The sequence below is a fragment of the Muscardinus avellanarius genome (genome assembly GCF_963383645.1).
Source record: "Muscardinus avellanarius genome assembly, chromosome: 6".
Taxonomy (NCBI): domain Eukaryota; kingdom Metazoa; phylum Chordata; class Mammalia; order Rodentia; family Gliridae; genus Muscardinus; species Muscardinus avellanarius.
In genome coordinates, this window is record NC_137791.1 from 67,700,410 (window position 1) to 67,727,475 (window position 27,066).

A 27,066-nucleotide genomic window follows, 5' to 3' on the forward strand; every position below is an offset into this window, starting at 1 on the left:
TCGTAGGGCACTTGTCAGTGGAAGACAGGGCCACAAGGTTTCTCATTTCTTTGTGACCGTGCTGTTACAGATCACTTGATTTCCACATAGCAAGGTTGTTTTTCTGAGATTTAATTTAGCATTTATCATGGCTGCTCTTCTCCTATTTTGACAATTTAAGTTTAAAATTCAATAAAAGTAGAAAGAGGGCACCATTAATGATATTTTATTCATCTGAAAATACTTTTTTGGAGGTTCCTTTCTTTCCTTTTATTGTAGTTTGTTTTAGAAAAATGTTTGGAGCTGAAATGAAATTGTTAAAAAAAAGTTATATAAAATCTATGCTTGTAATCCCAATACTTGGGAGGCTGAGCCAGAAGGATTGCAGGTTCAAGGCCAGTATCAGCAATTTAATGAGACTGTCAGCAACTTAGCCAGAGACCCTGTTTGAAAACCAAAAAGTGCTTGTGGTGTAGATCATAGGTAGAATGCCTCTGTGTTCAGTCCCCAGTACCACACATACCTTCCTCCCACACACATATATGCCACCAAGTCTGACTGAAGAAATACTCTTAATACTATTAATGATTAATTATTTAATATTGGTAGTAATATTAAATTACTCTGAAACCAAAATAATGTGATAATATTCTTTTTTCACAGAATGTTTAATCTGATCCCTAAGCAAAGATAATAATAAAGACATCTTGATAAATCAGGAAAACTTATTAAATTGTTATTGATAACTGAAGTTTTAAAACTATTATTGCATCTGAGAAATAGCATGGGTTTTTCCTGGGGTTAATAGTATCTAAATGATAAAACAAAGTAGTGTATTTAAAATTATTTAAAATTAAATCAGTGATGTCAAGATAAATACAATTAAATAAATAACAATACACGTTTCCTTTTTATCCATTAGTTCACTATTTTAATGTTCAAAGAAATATTTCTAAAATATGTTTGTATTATATTTTTAGCTGTACATAAATATAACTCTTATACACCATTCCATAAAACATATTTCATAGAATGTATATTGGCATAATATGGTATGTAGTGTTATTAAAAATATTTAGACCAAAGCTGAGTTTTAAGTAGAGAGCAATAAATATGCTAGGTTCATTATTTTCTTTTGTGCCTTCCAGTAATAATTTATAGCATGTGGATTCGTGATGCTTTCTTAGAAGTTTTTCTATAGCCTGTCTAGTCCCTCCCTTCCTCCACCTGGGCCATGCACCTTCTTGATTGCCAAAGACTCCCAAGCACCAGTTGACTTTTCATGAGCTATTTTCGTAAGTCTACTTCTTTTAGATACAGGCTTTATACTTTTTCTTTTTTTCAATTCTATTACAAGTGACAGGACTTTCTCCAAGCAAGGATGTGTAGATGGCCCTTTATCTAGGGCACTTGGCCAGAGTCCTCTGGACTTGTGAGCTATTCCAGATAGGCGCATGGTACTCATTTGAAAACTCTGCCTCTCAAGTCTATTCTCCCCAACTATTTAGTTCAACTGCCCCACTAAAGCTGACAGGGGACTACTAAAATACTCACTCTGGCCTTTTTTCCTGCAGACAAAAGAAATTTCAATTAGAATGAAAAAGGTAGAAATATAACCTTGCCCAGGGAGTGAAGATATTAAGGAACAGGAAAATAGTTTGCTGAAAACACATTTGAAGAAATAAGAAAACCACTGTCACCTGGCATGGTGGCCTGTGCCTGTAACCCCAGTATTTGAGAAGCTAGGACTGGAGGAACACAAGTTTGAGGTGAGCCTCAGAAACTTATGGAGACCCTCAGCAGTTTTAAAATGACAAAAAAAAAAGGCTAGGGGGGTAAAGCTCAGAGGTAGAATGCTAATGGGTTCAATCTCCAGCACCCTCCTCTCCCTCCCCACAAGACAACACATACACATACACCACCATCAAATCAAATGAATGCCAAATTAAATTTTGAACATGAGAATTAGAAGCAATAAAAGTAAAAGTAACAAAAATGGAAAGTTGTAGATAATTAAACCTAGTATATTCTAATTTTTAGTTTTTCTCAGCTCTTTGAAAGTGCTTACTTTCTAAGCTTTTCAACTAATGCATTGCTAGATAGTCTAAGCCTCACCCTTAGCATTAAATAATAGAGGGTTATAGCAAATGGTATAAATTTAGATAAATTTAGATATAAAACTTAATAATCATTCTTTCATTTCATAAACAAATTGCAGGTAATCATAAACATATTTTCTAAAATGAATTTACGAATTGATATGAAAATTTAAAAAAAGATTATTTTCATTGTTAGTGTGCTAACTACTCTTTTATTATTGTTTTATAAAAATATGAGTGAAACAGGATTGATTAAAATAAGAACTGGAGATACTGAGGCTATTGAGAAAGAAAAGTATTTTTTAATAGGTAGGCTCAAGGAAAATTATTTCTTTTATTTCCTAACATTGGTATATTTCACATTGAATTCTATAAATTGTTTGTGTTTCTTATATACACTTATACAAAGTATGTATGTTGTCAGATTATTTGTGAATATCAGTAGTCTCATATTCCACCTTTGAATTGAAGTTTAAAACAATATTCTTTTATTAAATAACTAATTAAATGCATAACTTTTAAAACATTTCCAAAGAAATGTTCTGATTAAAAAAGCTATTATTATAAATGCTCTTGGTGTTGTACTTTGTGACATTTATTAAAAAAATTTATGAGAGCATTGTCTAAATCTTACAATAAGTGAAAATATAATTATGTTAAAGAGAAAAGCAGTATGGTCTCAGAAATTGTGGTACAAGAGATAAGAGACATTTTTGAGGTTGCTAGATAAAGATCACTGAGTTAGCTTTCAGTTGCTATGACAAAATACCTGAGGTAATCAACTTAAAAGGAGGAGAGATTTATTTCGACTTGCAGTTTTAGAGGTTTCAGTCCATGGTTGATTAACTCAATTGTTTTGTGCCTTCTAGTGAGGCTGAACATCAAGGCAGGGAATTCATGGTGAAGCAAAGTTGCTCACTTCATGATGGATAGGAAGTAGAGAGGAAGGGGCCAAAGTCCCAGTATCCCCTTAAGGGCAGGTCTCCAATGACCTAACTTCCTCTCACTAGACCTCTACTTCCAAAGTCTCCACCAGCTCTCAGTAGCACTACAGGTTGGTGACCAAGCCTTTAATATATTGGCCTTTGGGGGATATTTAAGATCTAAGCCATAATACTTACATAGTCCAAAAGTTACTTAATTATGGGTTATGATCCAAGCTTTTACAGTGTAGAAGTAGCAACATAGGACTTTTATTATTTAGAGTTTTAAAATATAGGTATATATATAGATATATACATATGTATAACGTATAATAGGCTTACTTTTGAAAAATAATATGACACAGATTATCAGAGGTACTCAAATTAATAAACATATCTTAGTAACACCAAAGCTTACTTGACATTTTTTCTAAGGAGAGTGACAAAGTACCAAAATGGTACCATTGCACATGAATCTGCTTCCTGCCTTCAGGAGGATCGATGATGGACAATGTGAGGAGTCAGAGTATTATCTCCTTGAGCAATAATTCTATCATGAGCATTTAAAAATCCATACAAATCCACGTGCCATGTCCCACTCTTGTAATTCACTATGGAGTATATTATTTCCAGGGACAAGGCTGGCATAAGAATAGGAGTCTCAACTGGGTGTGGTAGCACACACCTATAATTCCAGTACTTGGGAGGCTGAGACAGGAGAATCATAGGTTTGAGGCCAGTCTCAACAACTTAGTAAGGCCTTCAGCAACTTAGAGCCTGTTTGAAAATAAAAAATAAAATAGGACTGGGGATCTACCCCAAAGGTAGAATGCTTCTGGGTTTGATCTCCAGTACTTAAAAAGAAAAAAGATAGAAAGAGAAAGAAAGGAAAGAAGCAACGAAGGAAGGAAGGAAGAAAAAGAAAGAAAGGAAGTCACTAGGAATAGTGAATGAGTGAGTAATGGGAACTGGAAAGGTCTCCAGGGTATTATCAGCCAGAAAGATATATTAAAATAAAGATTGAATTCAGTGTGAACATCGCAAGTTCAAATCTAAAATTTATATCACTTCTTTATTTGTATATAAAAGCTTTGTGATATATTCTAAGTTCTGACTCGGAAAATAAATTTGAAAAAATTTATCTTTTACTTTGGAATGTTGATGTCCCACATAAATACACACACAAGAAAAAGAACTGGGAGTTATACTAATCATTGAAATCAATTGCTAAATCAAGAACTCTTTAGAACCAATTAAGACGAAAGCAACGCTGGTACTGCAATCCCATTTTGACCATCCATTTGTTGTTATTGTGGATGCTGCTGTTTATTTAAAGCATATGTGATGAACAGTAAAAAGAAAAGAGAAAAATCAGGTGGGTTTAGTTCAAAAGATAAAACTGGTCAGTTTTAGGAGAGTGGTTAGGCATTGCGGGTTATCCTCACAATATCTTATGGTTAATATTTGGGTGAGTAATTTCTGTTTAGAAAGTGGAGAGAAGGTCCATAGATTGAGTGGTGAGTCGGTCCATTGGACACCTTTGTAAGTGATGGAGACAAGGTCCATAGATTGAGTGGTGAGTCAGTCCATTGGACGCCTTTGTAAGTGGTGGAGACAAGGTCCATAGATTGAGTGGTGAGTCAGTCCATTGGACGCCTTTGTAAGTGGTGGAGACAAGGTCCATAGATTGAGTGGTGAGTCAGTCCATTGGACACCTTTGTAAGTGGTGGAGACAAGGTCCATAGATTGAGTGGTGAGTCAGTCCATTGGACGCCTTTGTAAGTGGTGGAGAGAAGGTCCATAGATTGAGTGGTGAGTCGGTCCATTGGACGCCTTTGTAAGTGGTTTCAACAATGAGAGGGCTTGCCTGCTGAGTGGAGTTTCCCTCATTGGGAAGATTTCTTTATTATGTGTGTAAATATAGAATATATTATTATTATATAAATAGATAAATCTTTCCTATAATATTTAATTCATATATATAATTCTGTGTATGTTTATTACATGATGATATATAATTAGTAGTTATTGAGAACATTATCTGTGTTAAGCAATGTGGAAAGGACTTTACTAGGCATAATTTAAGTCTTTAAAAAAATTCTACATGATAAACACTTTTCATCATTGAGCTCTTCAAGGATAAAATGGAGGTGTGGAGAGGTAAAATAACTCGGTCAAGGTTCCACATTAGAAAGTGATTCAATGGCAGAAAAAAAAAGTATCTGTCAGAGATACTGTAGAAATCTTTTTCTATTAAATAGAAAAAGAAATAGCTATTTTCTGATGTCTCAGACAGATCCATGGCAGAATGTCTTTTGTTTAATATTTGAATAGAGACAGGCAAGAGAAAACAGGGCTTATTGGATATATATATATATATATATATATATATATATATATATATATATATATATTTCTATCTCTTCCATAATATAAAACACAAGCACATTGTAAATAGCAACTTAGTCATACTGGTTACTTTGGGTAGACAATGTGATCAGAATATTTGCAATATAAAAATAAATACCTCCTTTCCAGAGAGGTTGTCCTTTAATCAAAGATTCTCACAATACCAAGGTCTTGTGAGACAGGTGTTACCTGAAGTCACAAATGTATTAATGATAAAGGGACGCACAACTGTTTGCTCTATCTTTCCCTAATAGTTTTGCATGTCACTTGCTTTCCTGAAATGGAAGCAAAATGGATTTGCTTCTTTGGTATGCTTACCACCTTCTCAGCTGTAACCATTTCTTTGCAGTGATCACTCTGTTTAGGTGTTAAATCAAATAATGCAAACTTTGGGTTTAACCCCAGTGAGATTTTCACACTGGAAAAAAAATCTCATGAGGAATTCATTAAGGTCACTGCCAAATTACAAGATGTAATTTGGAATATAAGTGGAGCTAAATTATATTGTGCTGTTATCTCAATGCCTCATCCTATTTGCTGCCCCCTCAGCATCCCTATTCTGCTAATTTCTCCCCCTATAAGAATGACCCTTCTTTTCTCTGACTTTCTGGTAAGAACAAGTGAGTAATGAAGCAGAGTAGAAGAGAGTGGCTTCACTCTCTTGCTTTGCCCGCCCCAATTCTGCCCCTCCCTGTGTGCCCCCTGCTCTTGCTTCCTGGTTTGAAGTTCTGGATGATAACTGGCGATAGCAGAGAGACCATTGTCATTTACCCTTGCCTTCCAGGTTTCATTTGATTCACAGTCTCAGAAGAAGTGTCAGCTTCTAGTCTTGTTTATTTCATGGCGAACCATCCCATTTTAAAGGCAGCATTTCCTACCATTCTAAAGCAAATATGTTTATAAGAAGAAGGCAAGGCTTCCTGTTTAGAAACATGCTCCTTTGACTAGACTTAAGAAAACTGAGCGAGCATATTTCATAACCCACATTTTTAAACTGGCAGTTCATTAATGAAAATATATTCATATTTATAAATAAGAGTAAATGTGTCTTATAAAAAAGAAACTCTTTTAAGGTTGCTAGCAGCACAGGTTTTTTCTCTTTTTCCAGATATGGTACTCAAAAGAATAAAAAAGAAATCGATTTGCATGTTTTTTATATTAACAATCTAGAATAATTTACAATACAACTCAGTAGGCTTCCAGTGGATGAATGCAAATTAGATCTTTTAAATAAAAACTAAAGAGACCATTGAATTATAATTGCAAAGTAATGTTATCATACATTAGGTGGCTTTGGGTAGCATTGTTAGTTCAGTTACATAGCAGAAAGGGCCCTGACTTTCTGTGTTCTCTCCTTTTTGCTGTTTTAAAACTTAACAATGTGGAGAGTCTGGCCTCTCAGTGAGTCAGTGAAAGGTCAGCCTGTGGCTCTGTGGCAGGAGGGCCCAGTGTTTTCATTTATCTGTTCTGTTCCTGTGTTCTTGTTTATCTCCATTTCATTTTTGCTTTCAGTTGACATGTGGTCAGTAGGGTGCATCATGGGAGAAATGATAAAAGGTGCAGTGCTGTTTCCTGGCACTGATCGTATCCTTCTTAGCAGCCAGTGGCCTCTATGGGTGTCATTTCCAATCATTCCCTTTTGTTTCAAATATAATGCTGTGGGCCATGTACATTCACTGCCCTGAGAGGGCTTCTGTGAGACTCAAGTATCAAATGCTTGCAAGCTGTCATCATGGTAGAGTAACCTTGTCTCCTAGCAAGACCTCATGTGGATAATGCACTATTCAATATTAAATATTCAATGTGATAACAAAAGGTCTGCTTAATTCAGTTCTGTCAAACTAATAACAGAGAGCTACTCTTTTTTTATTAATTTCTGATGTTCTAGATGTTTCAAAATTAAGGTTTTTTTCATAGTTAAGTAATAAATGCCAAAATCTTTCAGTTTTAAGACTGAAGATTTATACTTTTATATCATAAGAAATATTTACGTGGCATGGAGACTTTTAATCAGATGTATGTTTACCCACAGATACAATTATTTTAGCAAATATTCAGAGAGCACATATATACATTTCATTTTTAAACTGATTAACCTCTTTTAAATTTATTTTTCTCATTCACTTCATTTAGAGGACTAGTTCCAATCCTGCTCTTATTTTCTTCATACTATTAACAAATGCAGTAGTTAAAACCTCATTGATTAGCAATGATTAAAAAAGTTTGAAGAAATCCCTCAGATCACTGGTATAAGAAAAAAATAATCATCTTTTAAGCAGCCAATGATTAGCAAGTAAAAATTCCAGAGGCTCTGCAATATTAAACAGGTGTGGATAGTGTAAAATTGATATTATGGACCTGTAGTGGGTCCTATCACAGTGCTGAAAAATAGCTTACTCACTCAGCACAATACCCCTCTCATTCACTCAGGAACTGTTAAGTCTTCATCCTACTAAAGATAAAATCTCGACTTCAATGATCATCATGCAAAAGTAAAATTAGCCTATAATAATGAGGTTTTAATGTCTAATTAGAGTGCATTTAATTACTAATATAGTACATATATTATGATTAGCCATTTGCTTTAAGTTTCTAATACCTAATCACAATTCTTGGCAAATGTCTATAATGTGTAAACATTAAGATGATATGTATTATATATGTGGTTTTGCACACATATATATCATATCACATACTTTTATACATAAATTTTTCTATGTGTTGGAGTAGTTTAGGGCATGACTGAATAAGGCATTCAATTTTTACTGAATGAAAGAACTTGAAATATTTCATTCAGATAAAAATAAAGCTATACCGTTTTACTTATGACTATTCTTGCTACTTTTTCTAGTCTAATAACACATATTTAAAATTGTTCTGTTTCTGCCTTGCTTTCTACATATATTTCTCTTAAATGATATATATATATAAATTGACACATTTATGTTAATGTCATTGCTATTTTAAAGATATGTTGGCTATATAAAAACAAAATTCCCTTAGATTTCTAAAAACAACAGGATTTATTTCATTCCTAATGAAGTATGAACTTGTGTTTGTCATTTGGTATAAATGTGAAATAGTCCTTAAATTGTGGCTATTTTTAGAAATTAATGAAAATACACATAATCTGTGTACTCTTTGCTTTTTCAGAAGTGCATTGGGGTTGAGTAATTACTGACTGAAATGAATATTTGCACTCATGAAATAAAGTGATTGTTTTCATTACTTTCCTTATATTTTCTATTTAAAAAATTTAAAGCAATTTCCACAACACAGGTGAACGTGGATTAGAATAATTTCTTGGGAGAAGTTGCTTGGGTGACATTTTTAAACTTGCATTTCAAAATCTCTCATAAATAATGCTTAAGGCTGCTGGTAACATTGCAAGGTCATGTGACAGTATGCCCTTGATATTTTTATATTTAGTTCTTCCTAGAAATCTCATATGGAACACATTTGTAAATTTTTGAAGGGTAAATGGGCTGTGGTCTTTTAATGATTTCAAACATGTTATCTAAGTTCTTAAATCATCTTTTTAAAGCAAATTATAACCTCTGAATATCATTAAGTTAACCTCTTAAAAGTAAAACAGATTGCTTATTTAAAAAATATTTGTTATTAGAAATGACTTAAAGAGGCAATAAAATTATATGTAAATTTGTTAGTTAAGATCCCAAATGGGGATGGGAAAAGGTAATATGTATAACATGCATTTTAGTGATACATCATAAGAAAATATACCATTTTAATCAGGATGCCCTCATTTATACGAAAGCATTCTCAAAAAAGTGATTTCTAAAAGCTCTTCCATGGTCGGGCAGGGTGGCGCACACTTATAATCCCAGCTTTTGAGAGGCTGAGACAGGAGTATAACACAGGTTTGAAGCCAGCCTCAGGTGCTTAGTGAGGCTCTCAGCAACTTAGTGAAACACTGTTTCCAAATAAAGTATAAAATAGGTCTGGGAGTGTAGTCCCGAGGTAGAAAAGCCCCTGGGTTCCACTCCCAGTACCACACACACACACAAAAAAAAATTAAAAATAAAAGCTCTTACATGAACTTTGCACACAAATATTCAACACTATTATTATTATTATCATTATTATTATTATTATTATTATTATTATTAATTTTTGGTGGCACTGGGTCTGCTGGAAACCCTTCTACCTCCGGGCTACACTCCCAGACTTATTTTATACTTTTTATTTGGAAACAGGGTCTCTTAAGCTATATAAATTAGCAGCAAAACTTGAAACAATAATATTTTTATCCTTTATCTTTTATCTCTAAAAATAATGTTTTTGTTTTAACTGAAAAGTTTAAGAAGCTAAATATATATAAAAATTATATACATATTTATTCTATTATTAAAATTATATACATACATATGTATATAATATACAGAGAAATCAAGACATTTTAATACAGTTTAAAGTATTTTTAATACTTTTATTTTATTTTTAATACTTAATAGATTTAAAAGTATTAATTGAACTTTATTTAATCAAATATATTTTTAATTGTCCACAAAAGAATCAGAATTCAACTGTCAAAATAACATTTTTTGGAAAATCTAATGAATTTGGTTATAGCCAACAATGTTAAATTCAGAAATTATAAAATATATTTTACAAATGATTTATTAAATATATGGTTCTAGAAGATTAATTAAAATAAATATATGTGTACTACACTCAGGTTAAAAAATGCAACAACACCAACAGCTTCAAATCTTTTCATGGACTCTATCCCACTCACATCCTCTCTTCTCCCCCAAAAGGTAAACATAGTCCTAAAATATTTGTTTTTACTATATACTTGACAGTCCTTATATTTATACCACATTTATCCTTAAGCAATTTAATATTTAGTTGTATACATTTTATGGATTATAGTGTCATCATTATCTTTTTTTTTTTTTTTTTTTTTTTTTTGCTGTACTGGGGATGGAACCCAGGGGCATTCTACCTCTGAGCTACACCCCAGCTCTATTTTTTATTCTTTATTTTGAAACAAGATCTCACTAAGTTTCAGAAGCCTTACTAAGTAGCCTTGATGATGCTGTCCAAGAACTGCAATCTTCATCTCATCTTTCCAAGGTCTGTGATTTTAAGTGTGTGCCACCATGCCCAGCATTATCTTTTTATTTACTTAAAATTTTATATTTTTAAAATTTATCCATGTTTTTACTTTTTGTGACTGAATAATCTCACTTAGCATAATATTCTCCAGTTCCATCCATTTCCCTGAAAATGACATAGTTTTGTTCTTCTTATGGTTGAGTAAAATTCCATTGTATACATATCCCATAGTTTTTAATTCATTCATCTGTTGATGGACATCTTGGCTGGTTCCGCAGTTTAGCAATGGTGAATTTTGCAGATATTAATATAGATACACATTCATTAGTTTGGTAGTTTGGTTTCCTTTCTTTTGGGTAGATACCAAAAGAGGTATCTTATAGCCAGGTGTGGTGGCGCACACTTGTAATCCCCGCACTTGGGAGGCTGAGACAGGAGGATCGCGCAGGTTTGAAGCCAGCCACGCTGGCTTAAGAGACCCTGTTTTCAAATTAAAAAATATAACAAAAAATAGGTCTGGGAGTGTAGCCCTGAGGTAGAAGGGCTTCCAGGAATCCCAATACCACCAAAAAAAAAAAGGTATCTTATGGTATCGATACCAGAAGAGGTATTGCTGAGTCATATGGTAAATTTATTCCCGTACTTCTGCGGATCCTCCATACTGCTTTTCAATGTGGTCACACTAATTTGCAGTCCCACCAGCAATGTATTAAAGTTCCCACTTCTCCATATCCTCGCCAGCATTTGTTGTTTGTGTGTTGAATTACTGCCATTCTAGTTGGAGTTAGGTGTCTCAGAGTCATTTTGATTTGCATCTCTCTGATTGCTAATGATGTTGAGCATTTTTTCACACATTTATTGGCCATTTGAATTTCTTCTTTTGGTGAAGTGTCTATTTAGTTCATTTGCCCAGTTTTTGATTGGGTTATTTGTTTTCTTAGTGGTGAATTTCTTGACTTCTCTGTATATTCTAGCTATTAGTCTTCTATCAGAGGAATAGTTGACAAAAATTTCTCCCATTCTATTGGCTCTCTGTTGAGGTTCTTGATAGTTTTCTTTGCTTTACAGAAGCTCTTCAGTTTAATACAATCCCATGTACTGGTCTTGTTGAGAAAGCTTTTACCTGTACCTATGATTTAAAGTATTGGAACTATGCCCTCTTCAAGGAGCCTCAAGATCTCTGCTCTGATTTCCAAGTATTTGATTCATCTTGAATTTACTCCTGTGCAGAGTGAGGAAGTGGGCTTTATTTTCATTTTTAAGCATATGTTTAACAAGTTTTGCCAACACCATTTGTTGAAGAGGTTATCTTTTCACCAGTATATGCTTTTGGCCCTTTGTAAAAAAATCAATTGAAAAAGTGTGCAGATTTGTTTCTGAGTCTTCTATTCTACTCCACTGGTCTATGTTTCTGTTTTTATGCCAATAACATACTGTTTTTATTGCCATGACTTTGTAGTATAGTTTGAAGTCAGGTATTTTGATGCCTCCTGCATGGTTCTTGTTGCTGAGAACTACTTTGGCTATTGTGGGTTTTTGTTGTTCCAAATGAGTTTAAGGACTGATTTTTCCAAGTTTGTGAGGAATGACCTTGGTAATTTAATGGTTATTGCATTCAATCTGTAGATCACTTTTGGAAGAATGGTCATTTTGATATTTATTCTGTCTATCCAAGAACATGAAAGATCTTTTCATTTTCTAAGGTCTTCTTCAATTTCTGTTTTCAATGTTTTATACTTTTTTTGTAGAGGTCTTTTACCTCTTTGGTCAGGTTTATTCCTAATTATTTTATTTTTTTGTGGAATATCCTTAGTGGAAGTATTTTTTGAATTTCTTTTTCAGTGGATTCATGGTTGGCATACAGGAAAGCTTCTGATTTTTTTAAGATTGAGTTTGTATCCAGACACTTTGCTAAATTTGTTAATCAGCTCTATAAGCCTTTTGTTTGAGTTTTTGGATCTTTTTTTTTTTTTTTTTTTTTTTTGGTGGTACTGGGGATGGAACCCAGAGGCTTTCTACCTCCAGGCTATACTCCCAGACCCATTTACATTTTATTTTGGAAACAGGGTCTCACTAAGTTGCTGAGAGCCTCACTAAGTAGCTGAGGCTGGCTTCGAACCTGTGCGATCCTCCTGTCTCAGCCTCCCAAGCACTGGGATTACAAAGCATGTGCCACCACACCTGGCCTGGATCTTCTTAGTATCATGTGATCTGCAAATAGGGATAGTTTTAGAATAATATTCAGAAGCTAGAGAAAAAAAGGGGTCATAGGAGGCACTCTAGACAAAGGAGAAACTATAGATGAGCAAATAAGGTGGACTAATTAAGGAGGATGAGGGGGGAAGAGGGAATTTCCGTAGAGTACATGATATATATTCACAAACATATCAAAGTCAATCAGATTATAATGGCAAATAGATTTATAAGACAAAGAACCCATTTGTTCATGCTTCAAATTTCAGCCCTTGGGTTCTCTATGTCCTGTAGAATTCTACCAGCATTCTGCTACCTGAGGAAATAGCCTCTGACTCAATTTTTCAGCCTTGAATTTTTATGTTCTGGCATATAATATTTCCTCTAACTGTGCTCATTTAGAATGAAAACAGATGTTAGTTAATTGTGCATTAAATCACTTGTCACTTATTCATATTTTATAAAAAACATTTTCAAATAAAGACCTTCTTTTTTCTATATTGCTGGGAATGAAACCCAGGGCCTTATGCATGCTAGGCATTTGCTCTACCATTGAACTACATACCCAGCCTTAAACTAGAAACACTTTTAAAGAAACTAAACAACTGAAGACATAACCATGAAAATATAGATACAAAACTTTTGTCACACATACACACACACACACTATATATATATATATATATATATATATATATATATATATATTCCTAATCATACAATTGCCCTCAAAAGTAGATGTTCTTTTAAGAACAAATTTAATTATGAAGAAATATAATTACAAAATAAAGTATCTAATAATGTTTTGATCTTTATGCTGAGTGGCTTCTGTTCTTTTCATAAGCAGGTGATACCATTATATGATCTCAACTCCTCTGTAAATAATAAACAGCAGAATCCCTCTTGTACCAGGAGCCTACATGTGCCCCTTACTTAAATTTCCCTTGGCCTCTGAAGGAGGAAAAAAAATAAACATTGGGACTTTTCTTTCCCTGGGGTACATAATGACACCCAAGTTTCCCATAAGAAATAGGTATGAAATCATCTTTCAGTGAATTTAAACTTATTCTAATTTGTGTTATAAAATTGAAACATGTTAGTGCATTATTCTTACATCTGGACTTAATAATTCATAAAACAGTGTTAGTACATTCTACCAAAAAATATAGACCAAGAACCATCTAGGTTACAGTTGCCATTGGTTTTATTTATGTCAGCTGGGACTTAGAGATTTGGAGTCTTATAAATCAGTGGGGAAGGATCTCTGTTTTTGTTATGCTTCCCATGTTATGGATATTTAAGTTTGAGAGCCAGCTATCATATCATGATGTTTAAAACATGGCACACATACCTCTGTTGCCTTATTTCAACTTTCACTGCAGACATTGACTAATTTATCACAACAGTCTCTTATACATATGAGAGAAAATGTAAAGAGACACAATCATATAAACATTGTACCTGGGCAGCTTATGTTATAACATAGCCTCTCCTGGAACTATTCTATATATACTGCCATTAGGCAATATTATCTTTAGAAAAGTAGCTAAGACTTTACTGACAATAATTGTGGGTAGAGGTCACATTTTTTTTTTGCACAAATATTGAATATAGGCCCTAAAACACAGGAATAAGATAATCAGAAATTGTGAAGATATCAGCTCTTGAAATTACTCCTACTAAAAAGTAATCAAACTACTCGTAATAAAAATAATTAAAGATGGAAGAACATATTTTAAAAAAGATAGTAATTCAAAGTACACAAAACAAAATTTATTAAAGAGCTCCTTATGATTCTACCTTGTAACTTCCAAAGGCATAAATGTGCATAACATAAATTATCATACATCATTATGACAAAATATCTAAGAAAGGATATAGTATTTCTTGTATACATTATGTGCAGAAGTATTATGTGATGTATTTTGGAAAGTTCTCCAACCAGGGAAGCTAAAACAAGAGAAGTGTTTGAAATGTAAATTTTAACTAATTGATGTTAACTGGAATAATTTTTCAATCAGGATTTTACATACTAATTTTTGCTATCCATATATACTTTGTTTTGTTTTTCTATAATACCATTTTTTGGAGACCTTAGTAATCAATCACAGTGACAAACTGTTTTGTCATGTAATTTACTTATAAAATCAACTTTTTAGCAATGTAACTTTTTATGTAGTGAATTTAGGATTAGATGAGAACGTTTACTGTCAAATAATTCTTATTAGACATCATTTTCCTATTTTATTCAATGCATCTGATAATTTATGTCAATGATAACACTTTCTGTAACAATAGATCCAAAATATAAAAACACATATATTACTGCTTTTTTGACAGCTGCAGTCTAGTCTCTAAATATTTGTATATATACTCTAAATATTTGTATATATACTCTACATAAAATAAAATGCTGTATACCAAGCTACCAAGCTTTTGATGACTTAAAGATAACATTTCAATATTTCTTTTTGCTTTCTTTCTTGCCAGAGAATATTTTTTTCTTTTTCTTTTTTTTAGGTGAAACTATCATACATTTATTTATTTATTTTTTAGAAAAAATCTATCCTGACATGGAATATGGACTCTAGATACCCAAAACAATCTCAAAGAAGAACAAAGCTAGATGTATATTTTCTGATTTCAAACCATATAAAGCTACAATAATTGAAACAGTGTAGTACACTTTTCTAAAGGCAGATATAAAAACCATTTGAGTTAAATAAAAGCCTAGAGATAAATTCTTCCATATATTGTCAAGTTATTTTTGACAAGGTTTCCACGAACATTTGATGGAGAAAATAATAATCTTTTAACTAAATATTGTTGAAAATAATAATTAAATAAAAAAGAATAAAATTGGACCCTTACCTAACACATATACAAATATTAACTCAAAATAGATAGAAGTCCTAAATGTAAATCTTAATACTATAAACTTTTAGAAGAAAATCTGGGTCATAAAACCTCACAACATTGAAATTGGCAGTGATTTCTTGGATATGATTTCAATGGCACAGGCAACAAAAGGGTAAATAAACTCCCTAAAAAATTAAAAAAAATATTGTATATCCAAAGACAATGTAAACAGAGTTAAAAGTTACTGATAGAATGGGATAAAATATTTCCAAATGCTATATCTGAAGGTATATTAATATTCCAACTAGAAATCCTAAAAATTAGCAACAATAAAAGCAAACAATACAATGTAGAGATAAGTAAAAGAATAACATAAATAATGAATCTCCACAGATAACCAATCTTAGTTGTCTGTTGGATGGAAAATCTTGTTTCTCTGGTTCTGGTGTGTGTTACCTATTTCTTCTTTGTAGTTAATCTCTTTGAGTATTTTCTCTAGTGCTGGTTTTGAAGACATAAATTCCTTCAGTTTCTGTTTGTCATGGAAGCTTCTTATTTTCCCATCTAATTTGATAGAAAGTTTTGCTTGGTAGGAAATTTTTGACTGGAAGTTGTTTACTTTCAGAGTTTGGAATATGTTATTCCAAGCCCTTCTGGCTCTCATGACTTGGTTTGGAAAGTCTGGAGTGATTCTAATTGGTTTGCCTCTGAATGTCACTTGGCCCTTTGTTTTTGTTGCCTTTAAGATTCTCTGCTTGGCTTCCACAGTGGTCATTTTGACTATTATGTAGCGTGGGGATCCTCTTCTCTGATCCTCTCTAACGGGGGTTCTATAAGTTTCCTGGACCTGTGTATCAACCTCTTGCTCTATGTTTGGACAATTTTCTGCTATTATTTCCTTGAAAAGATTGTTAATCCCTTTGGTTTCACCTTCTTTTCTCTCCTCTATTCCAATTATTCTTAGGTTAGCTCTCTTAAAATGGGCCCATATTTCTTCAATGTCAGATTCCTGCTGTCGGATTTTTTTTTCTAAATTAGAAACTATGCGTTCATTTTTTGAATGATCATCTTCTAGGAGCAAGATTCTATTCTCCATGTGGTCTAATCAGTTGTTTGTACTTTGAATTGAGGCCTTTACTTCATTAATTGCATCCTTTACCTCTCTTTGGCTCTCTCTGAATTCTTTTCGAAACACCTCTATTATTTCTACAGTTATTTTCCTGATTTGATCTAGAAATCTCTGAATTTCTGTTTTATCAGGTTCTGATGTTCTGGGGTTGTGGGTATTCATTGCTCCATTGTTATTCCTCTTTCCCATGATTTTGGAAGTTTGTGCCGTCTCTGGGTTTTTCCCTGGGTCACTACGACTTCACTTAAGGTGCTCTGGATCTCGAGTCTATGGTATCTCAGTCACCACTACTCCTTTACTAGGTTGTATCGCAGAGTCTCAGACTCTGGGAGTCAATCGAGGCTGCTTTAGACCATGGGGTGGGGGTGCCAGAATGAGCGTTCTCCTATGGTATGATATCTCTGCCACCGCCACTCCCCCACTGGGTCAAGTCCCTGGGAGTGCAGTACTGGGATTTCTCCTCTAGGGCCACAATTTGACTCACTGTTGTTGAGTGCGCAGATGGAGCTGTCGTGGACTCGGTGAATTCGCTGCTGCTGCCGCCAGTAGCAATATGGCGCCGCTGTCACGCCCTCGGTCGTGAGGCTGGCGTATTTCTTGTCTGTTTTTGAGCTCTGCTCTGAGTCCCTGCAAGGTGTGCTGAGCCCAGCCCCTGAGAGCTTTAGATGCTCCCTGCGCCGAGAAATCTGCCGAATTCCTTCTGGCTGATCCGCAGTGGCTCACCTCAGCTCACTGTTCGCCACTCCTCTCTGGAGCCTGGTGGGCTGTTGAGTGCATTGGTTTAGAGCCGTCCGGTGAGCTTGCCGCTGCCGCCGGCAGTAAGGCGCTGCTGCCGTGTCCTTGGGTGTGAGGCCGGCGTATCTCCTCTGTGGCTCTGAGCTCCATTATGAGTTCACTTCCTCTCTGGAGCCTGGTGCTGCAAAAGAAAATGGTGCCCACCGCTTTGCGCCGCGGCTCTGGCTACAGCACTGTGGTCTGGTTTCTGGTGTCTCATTTTTCCAGCCCTCTTTTTCTCTGTCCCTTGAAATGACATTTTTTGTTTCTCTGCTGATGGTGTTTTCTGGCTATGAAAGGTGCTGATTGTGTGGTAATAGAGATTGGTTGTTATCGGGGCTCATAAGCCATGCTTTTCTCTGTTGCCATCTTCCCGGAAGTCCCTTGTGAAGTTTTATGACCCAGGTTTTCTTCTAAAAGTTTATAGTCTTAAGATTTACATTTAGGTCTTTTATCTATTTTGAGTTAATATTTGTATATGGTGTTAGGTAAAGGTCCAATTTTATTCTTTTTATGTAATTATTATTTCTCAACAATATTTAGTGAAAAGATTATTATTTCCTTATGTTCTTGGAAACCTTGTTAAAATAACTTGACCATATATGGAAGAATTTATTTCTAGGCTTTTTATTTTACTCCACTGGTTTATATATCTGCCTTTATAGCAGTACTACAATGTTTCGATTATTGTAGCTTTATAAGGTTTGAAATTAGAAAATGTACATCTTCTAGCTTTGTTCTTTTTTGAGATTGTTTTGGGTATTTAGAGTTCATATTTCATGTTAGGATAGAATTTTTCTGAAAAAAAAAGTATGATACTTTCACCTTAAAAAAAAAGAAAGAAAAAATATCCTCTGGTAAGAAAGAAAACAAGAAATATTGAAATGTTATCTCTAAGTGATCAAAATTTTGATATCAGACAAATGAATCTGTTATGTGAGATTCTCATTGTCAATTTTGGATAAATTGTTATAATATTAAAAATAAATAAATAAATTAATTAATTAAAAAAATAAAAAAAATAGGCCTGGGAGTGTAGCTCTGTGGTAGAATGCCCCTGGGTTCAATCTCCAGTACCTCAAAATATAAACAAACAAACAAATAAATAAGATAAAAAGCAAAACAGGGCTGAGGGAATAGCTCAGAGGTACAATGCTTCTTGGTTCAATTCCCACTAACTCACATACACACATAAAAGACCAAATACTTTATGTATCAGTTTTTTCTACACATAAGTATATGCATAAAAAATCTACAAAGAAAGAATCTTTCATTTAGGTACAGGTTAGCTTGTTAAATTAAAGATGATTTTATTTTATTTTTTTTAGTACTGGGAATTGAACCCAGGGGCATTCTACCTCCAGGCTACACCTCCAGCCCTATTTTACTTTTTTATTTTGAAACAGGGTCTCACTAAGTTTGCAGAGGGCAAACTACTCACTAAGTAGCTGAGGCTGGCCATGAACCTTGGATCCTCCTGTCTCAGCCTCTCAAGCACTTGGATTATAAGTGTGCACCAACACACCCAGCTTAATTTTATTTTTCTTTTTGTTTTCATGGTCCTGGGAATTGCTACACCCCTAGCCCTTTTTTTTTAAAAAAAATATTATTATTGTGTGGCACTGGAGATCAAACTCAGGGGTTCAATTCCACCTCTGAGCTACATCCCAACCTTATTTTATATTTTATATTGAAATAGTGTCTCTGTAAGAACCCTGCCCCATGATGTGTTTTCTGACAGGGTAATTGCTAAAGTCTGGGAACAGTGGGCTGGCCCTGAGCTTAGCTGAGATAAAGATGGGCCTCAGTGAAACTCAGAGCCTTGCCCAGTGACTTGGAGTTCTGCCTGGTAGAAAAACAGCATATGTCCTTGCAGATTACTGAGTGAAGCGTCTCTAATTTTTCTTCAAGCTTTTTGCCATGAAGTTACTTTTATGTTTACACATAAAGACCTTTTTGTTGATATAACACAGTGAGACCTCTAATTGCATATATAGTTGCTATATTCTAAAATGAAAATAAAAATAAAATAAAATAAAGGTACAGACTTTTAAAGGTGTCATAGCTCATATATACAGTAGAAATATTTAACTATTTCATTGGCAGTTATAAAGATTCTTGCCTCCCTTCTTTTTGTAAGCTATTAGATCAAGGCCCATAATAGTGTTTTATTTAAAAGAAGTCTAAGCTTAAAAAAGTATACTAAATGCTTCTACAGACTCTAAGTATGACTTGTAAACTATTCTTGTTTAATAAATTTTAGAATATCTGAATTTACTTAAAATTCACAATAAAATATACCATAGAATTATTTGGGGAATGCTACTTTAAAATCACTTTACTAAATAACTATAATTCTAGCTAAATGTAACTCGACTATAATAATGTGTCGGAAATATTTTGCCAACATTATTAAATGACTTCTTAGAAAATTCAACAGCTTTCTTGCCTCTGTTTTAAGTTTGACATCAAGTCTTCAGAGTTCTAAGCAAGTTTAACCAACGATTAAATGATGGTTTGGTTGGGCATGACAACTCAACTGCGTTAGAGAATAGGCCTCTTTTTATGATTTACAATGAGAAATGCTCAAATATTAACAGTCCCAAGCGTTTCCCTTTTTAAATATATCTAAGTAGTTGTAGCCTTAGATTTACATGAGCTTTTGTCTGAGTAACTTATAACACTAATTTTATGTAATGCTTCATTTTCTTAAATTTCTAATGATTATGACTTACCCTATGTCCTCATGCATATAATAACTTTGGTGAATCTTCACTGAGGCATGTTCTTGTTTAATTATTACTGCTGTCATGTAAGGGACTATTCTTCAGGTTTTTCCAACTGCATTTCATTTCTTGTTAGTCCACAGTTAAATATATGTACATAAATGTCATTAATCATTATAAAAATGTAGAATAGGTAATTTAAGTTTTATTCAGCAGAGTTTAGGGAGGTAGAAGGAAATTTGCAAATTAACTTGATCTTAACTTTATCCAATCTCCTTTCTACTGTTTTCATTTTATATTTATTTATGTTGAATATAGTTAGTTTTGTGTCTCATCAGGATTGTCAATCTTTTTTAGTTCAACTCTCTTGAATACTTAGGAGTAAATGCTTTAAAAATTTCAATTAATTAAGCCGGCCGTGGTGGCACAGGCTTGTAATCCCCTCGCTTGGGAGGCGGAGACAGGAGGATCGCACAGGTTCGAAGCCAGTTGCGCTGGCTTAAGAGATCCTGTTTCTAAAAATAAAGTATAAAATGGGTATGGGAGTGTAGCCCGGAGGTAGAAGGGCTTCCAGGAACCCCAGTACCACCAAAAAAAAAAAAAAAAAAAAAAACTCAATTAATTAAAATTATGGTATGGCAAGCGTGCACCACCACGCCAGACCCCCACACGCAAAAATTTATGATGAGGCTTCTGAATTGTTATTCATTACTTGAGCAGAAATAAATTAACACTAAGGGGTAGATTTGTGGAAGAATAATCAAATGGGAGAGAATGCTGCTATTGGAGTTGGTTTGGAGACTAATCCAGAAGGCTTCTGTCATTTACTGACACACGGCAAAATAATCTGAAATCAGATGTTTCCAGCTGATTCTTTAGTTTTAATGGGTGGTATTCATCATTCTCAAAGTTCTGATGTATCGAATATTAGTCACAGATGAAACAGAGATTACCCATTGTTACCAGAGGTTGAGGAGAGTACTGGAAGGGAGAGCAGAAGTCTAGGTTTCCAAATAGATACTAAGTTATTACTAGATCAGGAAAATGAGTTCTGGTTGTGTATTGTCCAGAAGATAGAGATAATTACTATCTGTTTCAAGAAAGGTGGAAGAAAAGACTGAATATTCTTACCACAAATAAAAATAGATGTTAAAGTAGAGCTGCTTGTCCTGATTTGAATATTATACAATGTACATATGCATTAAAGCATTTTATAGAATTCCATATATCTGTGCAGTTTTAGCATGTTGATTATTAAAAATTAAAAGAAAAAATGATATTGATCCATTATAATACATAAAAATAGAAATAGGAAACACAAATTGATAATGAAATTTCTTAATTTTTAGAAAAGGAAGAAAAATTCTTAAAGGTAACTTAGCTAACTTTTAGGGAAAATGCAAATTAATATTAAAATATTTGATACAATAAGTTATAACAATAATTTTCTTATAATATTTCTGTGTACTTACAATTTTACTATCTTAATAATTATTTTATTATTATGTTATTTCTGTAGTTACACTTTAAAATGTGAATGATTGAGAAATTCAGGATAAAATGTCACAATGAATATCATTTTTTTTAATTGTAAATCACATGTTTATATGGAAGCTTATATCAATATGAGATTCTCTTTTTGCTATTTGAATAACTTTTTACAAACTAAAGTTTATTTTCTAAGGTTTGTCCTTATATATTTTTATTCTAAATCACATGATTATATAGTTTATCTTAATATAATATATTATTGGAATAAATATCTTTAAAAATAAAAAACTATTTAATAATTCTGTTTTTGTTTTAAAATGTTAATTTTCCAAAAATATGTAAGTTCCACAAGTGGGTTCAACATTCTAAGAGGAGTCATTGCCTAAATATTCTGATTTTACATTTTCACCCTATGTGGCTTATTAAAACTCTCTTTGTATCAGTTGTGTGTGGTTCAGGGTTCTGAGAAGTTATCCTTCAGATTACCGAGAGGGAAGAACAACTTGTCTGCACTTTGTTTTTTCCCTTAACTATTCAATTCTCAGATATTGATCAGTGGAATAAGGTAATTGAGCAACTAGGAACACCATGTCCTGAATTCATGAAGAAATTGCAACCCACAGTAAGAAACTATGTGGAGAACCGGCCCAAGTATGCAGGACTCACCTTCCCCAAGCTCTTTCCAGATTCCCTCTTCCCAGCTGACTCTGAGCACAATAAACTTAAAGGTATGCCTGTCATGCCCGCCAGCGATATTGGACTGGCTTCAGCTACTACCTGCCAGATTTCATCAAATCATGATTTATAATGCCTACTAATTATAGAATGCTAAGAGGAAATTTAGCAGTTGAGTGAAATGATTTCTATCACATCTATTCTTCATATTGCTTTTATGTTTAGAAATTTGGATTACATGACATTTTAAGTCACTTTTTAAATTTATTCAAATTCTGATAATTCCATTATGTGAATAAGCACATAAAACATGCACATTTATTATCTTCAAATAACCCTCCCTGTATTTATGAAGCATCATGTGTTTGCATTTGCCATCCTGTTCTCTGTTAATCCTGTGTTCACATGTATTACACAAGCAGATTACTTTGCTTATTCAGACTTCCTAATAAATATTACATAGGTATCTTAGTGAATTATTTTAGTCATATACTTACAGCATAAAACCTTAATAATCTCAAATGGTGCCTAAGGCTTCAAAACGTACAGAAAAAGATATAAAATACATTTGTTTTCCAGCACGTCTAGAAATAAACAATATTTAGAAGGAAGGTATTTGTTAATTCTTTGCTTTCTTAGTTTTCTTGCCATCCAATAAATTTCCTTACCAAAATGAAAAGCTTGCTAATTATATTTTCTTATTTATTGTTTCAGCCAGCCAAGCCAGGGACTTGTTGTCAAAGATGCTAGTGATTGACCCAGCAAAAAGGATATCAGTGGACGACGCCTTACAACATCCTTACATCAATGTCTGGTACGACCCCGCTGAAGTAGAGGCGGTAAGGCACGAGCTTAATTTACTTTTCTTATACAAATAAGCAGTAACTGCTGTGAACATTGAATAGGACTAAATTCTAAAGGAACATAAAAGGACTTTTATAAAATATTATCTGCCCATCTTGAATATACTTTCTTCAACCTATGCTTTAATTGCATTTCTTTTTTTTTCATGAAGTGAAAAACAATATTTTCAAGGTGACAATAATTCCAAAGTTGTACACACATTCAATGCCATACTCATAAAAAATTGACCTGTTTTTTTTTAAAGAAATTGACAAGCTGATCTCAAAATTTGCAAGGAAACCCAAATAGACAAAACAATCTTGAAAATGAAGAGCAAAGTAGAAGGACTGACACTTCTGATTTCAAAGCTTGTTACAAAGCTGAGCAAACATTTTTACAATCTAATTTTATAGTATTTTGTCATTCTCAAAAACAAACCCATATACATTAGCAGTCTCTCCCCATTCCCTTGTCCCCAGTGACCTGTGCAATCACTAAAAAACTTTCTGTCTCTAGATTTTTGTACTCTGGACACTTCATATAAATGGAATGAAAGACAATGTGAATTTTTGTGTCTTTTTCCCAATTAATGTTTTTAAGGTTCATCCTTCTTGTGACATTTTATAAAGCACTTAATTCATCTTTATGAATGAATAATATTCTATTTTGTTTATTTGTTAGTTAATGGAGATTTGAGTTGATTTCACTTTGGCGCTACTATGAATAATGCTGCTATGAATACTTGGGTATATTTTTGTGTGGCTATGCTTTTGTTTCTCTTGAGTAGATACTTAGGGGTAAAACTGATGATGACTCTTTAATTTCTGAGGACCTATCAAGCTGTTTTATGTAAAGGCCACACCATTTTATAATCTCACCAGCAACAATGAAGTTTCCAATTTCTCTAAATTCTTGTCAATATTCTTAATTGTTTTTTACTATAGCCATCATAGAAGATGTGAAATTGTTATTTCATTGTCATCTTTTTTGTGGTACTGGGGTTCCTGGAAACCCTTCTACCTCCAGGCTACATTCGCAGACATACTCACTCTCTCTCTCTCTCTCTCTCTCTTTATATATATATATATATATATATATATATTTTTTTTTTTTTAATTTGGAAACATTGTCTCTTAAGCCAGCAAGGCTGGCTTCTAACCTGCACAATCCTCCTGTCTCTGTCTCCCAAGCATTACAAGCCTGTGCCATCATGCCTGGCTTCATTGTCATTTTGATTTCCATTTTCTCTGAGGACTAATGATATTAGGTATGTCTTCATGAGAATATTGACTTCTTGTGTATTTTTGTAGAAATGTCTACCCAAATCATTTGCCTAGTTGCATTTCTTTCTTGGGACTTTCTGTGAAAAGGAGTAATTTAGCCCAGACTTTAGATGTTGATCACACAATGGCATATGCTGTCTTCTCTTGTGTGTTTAACTATTAGCCTCTTCTGATGCAAGTAGTGGTAGGAAACAGAGGATAAGCTATTTTGCTTCTATTCTCTTGATAAGATACCTGCCATTAATACATATGCTTTTTAGTACTATTTCATTTAGAAAGTTTTGACCAAGTCATTGATAATTTGTGACACTGTATGGACTAGTTAAAAAAAAACAGATATTTCAATAAAGACTATTTTTAGGTTTATTCTAAATTGAACATCACAGGATTGTATTTATTTCTATATGAAATCCAGATATGATTTAATATTTTATCAAAAGATTTATTTTCAAAATATTTTTCAACAATTGTTATCTTAGCTCAAACCACTTTCATATCTTTTTGCCTATCTCTTCCATCTCTGTGTGGAGCCACAGCTTAGGAGGGACAGGGTGTTACTACTGTCAGTGTGAGCTCTTTAGGCCTCCCAATGAGAATTTCCTTCTTTCCAAATCATTTAAACATTACTATTAGTAGTGTTACCTTCTCCCATAAGGGTCAGAATTTCCTATATTCATGAAATATCAGTGCTACATTATCTCATTTTCTCTAGTATAATACCTTCAAATGTGTTTGTTGGACTTTTTTCTGAATCTTCTGTTTATTATTATTATTGTTAATTATTGGTGGTACTGTGGTTCCTGGAAACCCTTCTTCCTCCAGGCTACACTCCCAGACCTATTTTTATATCTTTTTTATTTGGAAACAAGGTCTCTTAAGCCCACAAGGCTGGCTTCGAACCTGTGTGATCCTCCTGTCTCCGCCTCCCAAACATGGGGATTACAAGCCTGCGCCACCATGCCCCGCTGAATCTTCTGTTTAAACCAGTTCTCTTGGCCGGTCGTGGTGGCGCTCACTTGTAATCCCCGTGCTTGGGAGGTGGAGACAGGAGAACTGCGCTGGCTCGAAGCCAGTCTCGCTGCTTCAAGAGACCCTGTTTCCAAATAAAAATATAAACTAGGTCTGGGAGTGAAGCCCGGAGATAGGAGGGTTCCCAGGAACCCCAGTACCACCATAAATAAATAAATAAATAAATAAATAAATAAATAAATAAATACCAGTTCTCTTTGATTCATACCTCTACCCCTCTCCTTTTTTAATTTTTTTTTATTGGTGCATTATATTCATACATCTTAATGGGGTACAAGATGGTAGAGGCATACATGCACATATCACCCAATTAGCCCTTCTCTAATTCCTGCCCCATTCTCTCTGCTCCCTCCTTCTCATGTTTGGCTTTGTGATTGACTTTGATATGTTTGTGAATGTACACCATGTGCATTAGAGAATTTCTCTCTTCCCCCCTCCCATCCCCTCAGTTAGGTCACCTTATTTGCTCATCTATAGTATCTCCTTCATCTAGAGTTCCTCCTATGACCCATTTCCTCCCTAGCTTCCAAATATTTGGGAGAACATCCAATTTCTTATTTTTTGTGACTGACTAATCTCACTTAGCATAATGTTCTCTAGTTCCATCTATTTCCTGTACATGACATAATTGTGTTTTTCTTTATGAAGGAGTAAAATTCCATTGTGTACATATACCACAGTTTTGTAATCAGTTCATCCAGTGATGGACATCTTGGCTGGTTCCATATATTGGCAATGGTGAATTGTGCAGCTATGAACATAGATACACATGCACTAGTTTGGTAGTTTGGTTTCCATTCTTTTGGGTAGATACCCAGGAATGGTATTGCTAGATCATATGGTAGTTTCGTTCCCGTTCTTCTGAGGATCCTCCGTACTATTTTCCAAAGTGGTTGCACTAACTTGCAAACCCACCAACAATGTATTAGAGTTCCTGCTTTTCTACATCCTTGCTAGCATTTGTTGTTGTTTGTGTTTTGAATGACTGCCATTCTAGTTGGAGTTAGGTGAAATCTCAGGGTAGTTTTGATTTGCAGCCCCATTGATACTGGTTTTCTTACTTGAAGACATTTCTGTTTTGTTTCAGTTTTTTTTTTCTTCTGCTTTATCATGTACTTGCCCATGAGAGAGGCGCAAACTTCAAACTTACATGATTCTCATTTTCCTTCATTCTTCACTAGAGAAGTAAGAGCTGAAAAATTATAGCGAAGACCAGGTAGACTCAAACTTTACAGATACAATAAGCAACAAGCTCCTGTAATACAATCATCAAGCATTCAAAAGCATTAGCGTGAGCCCTTTAGTGGTAAGGCTTCATCCTGCATGACTCACCTAAGCAGTTTTATAAGAAAGACATTTCAGTTTACTTCAAATTAATTTTTAGTCACTAGATTTGATTTTTATAAAATAGGCTCTACAATTTAATATTTCTTATAATTCTCTTAAAACTTCATATGTATATATATATATATATATATATATATATATATATATATATTCTTATAACTAAAAAATAGAAGTCTTCCAATCTCTCTTGCTTGGAAAATATTTTCAGAGATGTTCTTAGAGCAG

The 27,066-nt window shown here is 33.8% G+C and overlaps 1 protein-coding gene across 4 annotated transcripts in view; it reads left to right on the forward strand.

Moving 5' to 3' along the window:
* Positions 1–27,066, forward strand: part of MAPK10 (mitogen-activated protein kinase 10) — a gene marked incomplete at its 5' end in the record, with an annotated part of 141,441 nt that overhangs the window by 71,636 nt on the left and 42,739 nt on the right. For 2 of the 4 annotated variants that reach the window (XM_080696997.1, XM_080696999.1), the window contains 2 exons: positions 22,210–22,392; positions 23,054–23,178. In XM_080696997.1, coding sequence (XP_080553123.1) covers positions 22,210–22,392; positions 23,054–23,178 — 308 coding nt within the window. Of the gene's footprint in view, positions 1–6,922; positions 6,995–22,209; positions 22,393–23,053; positions 23,179–27,066 lie in introns of all 4 variants that reach the window. The other 2 variants (XM_080696998.1, XM_080697000.1) reach the window with 2 other exon arrangements.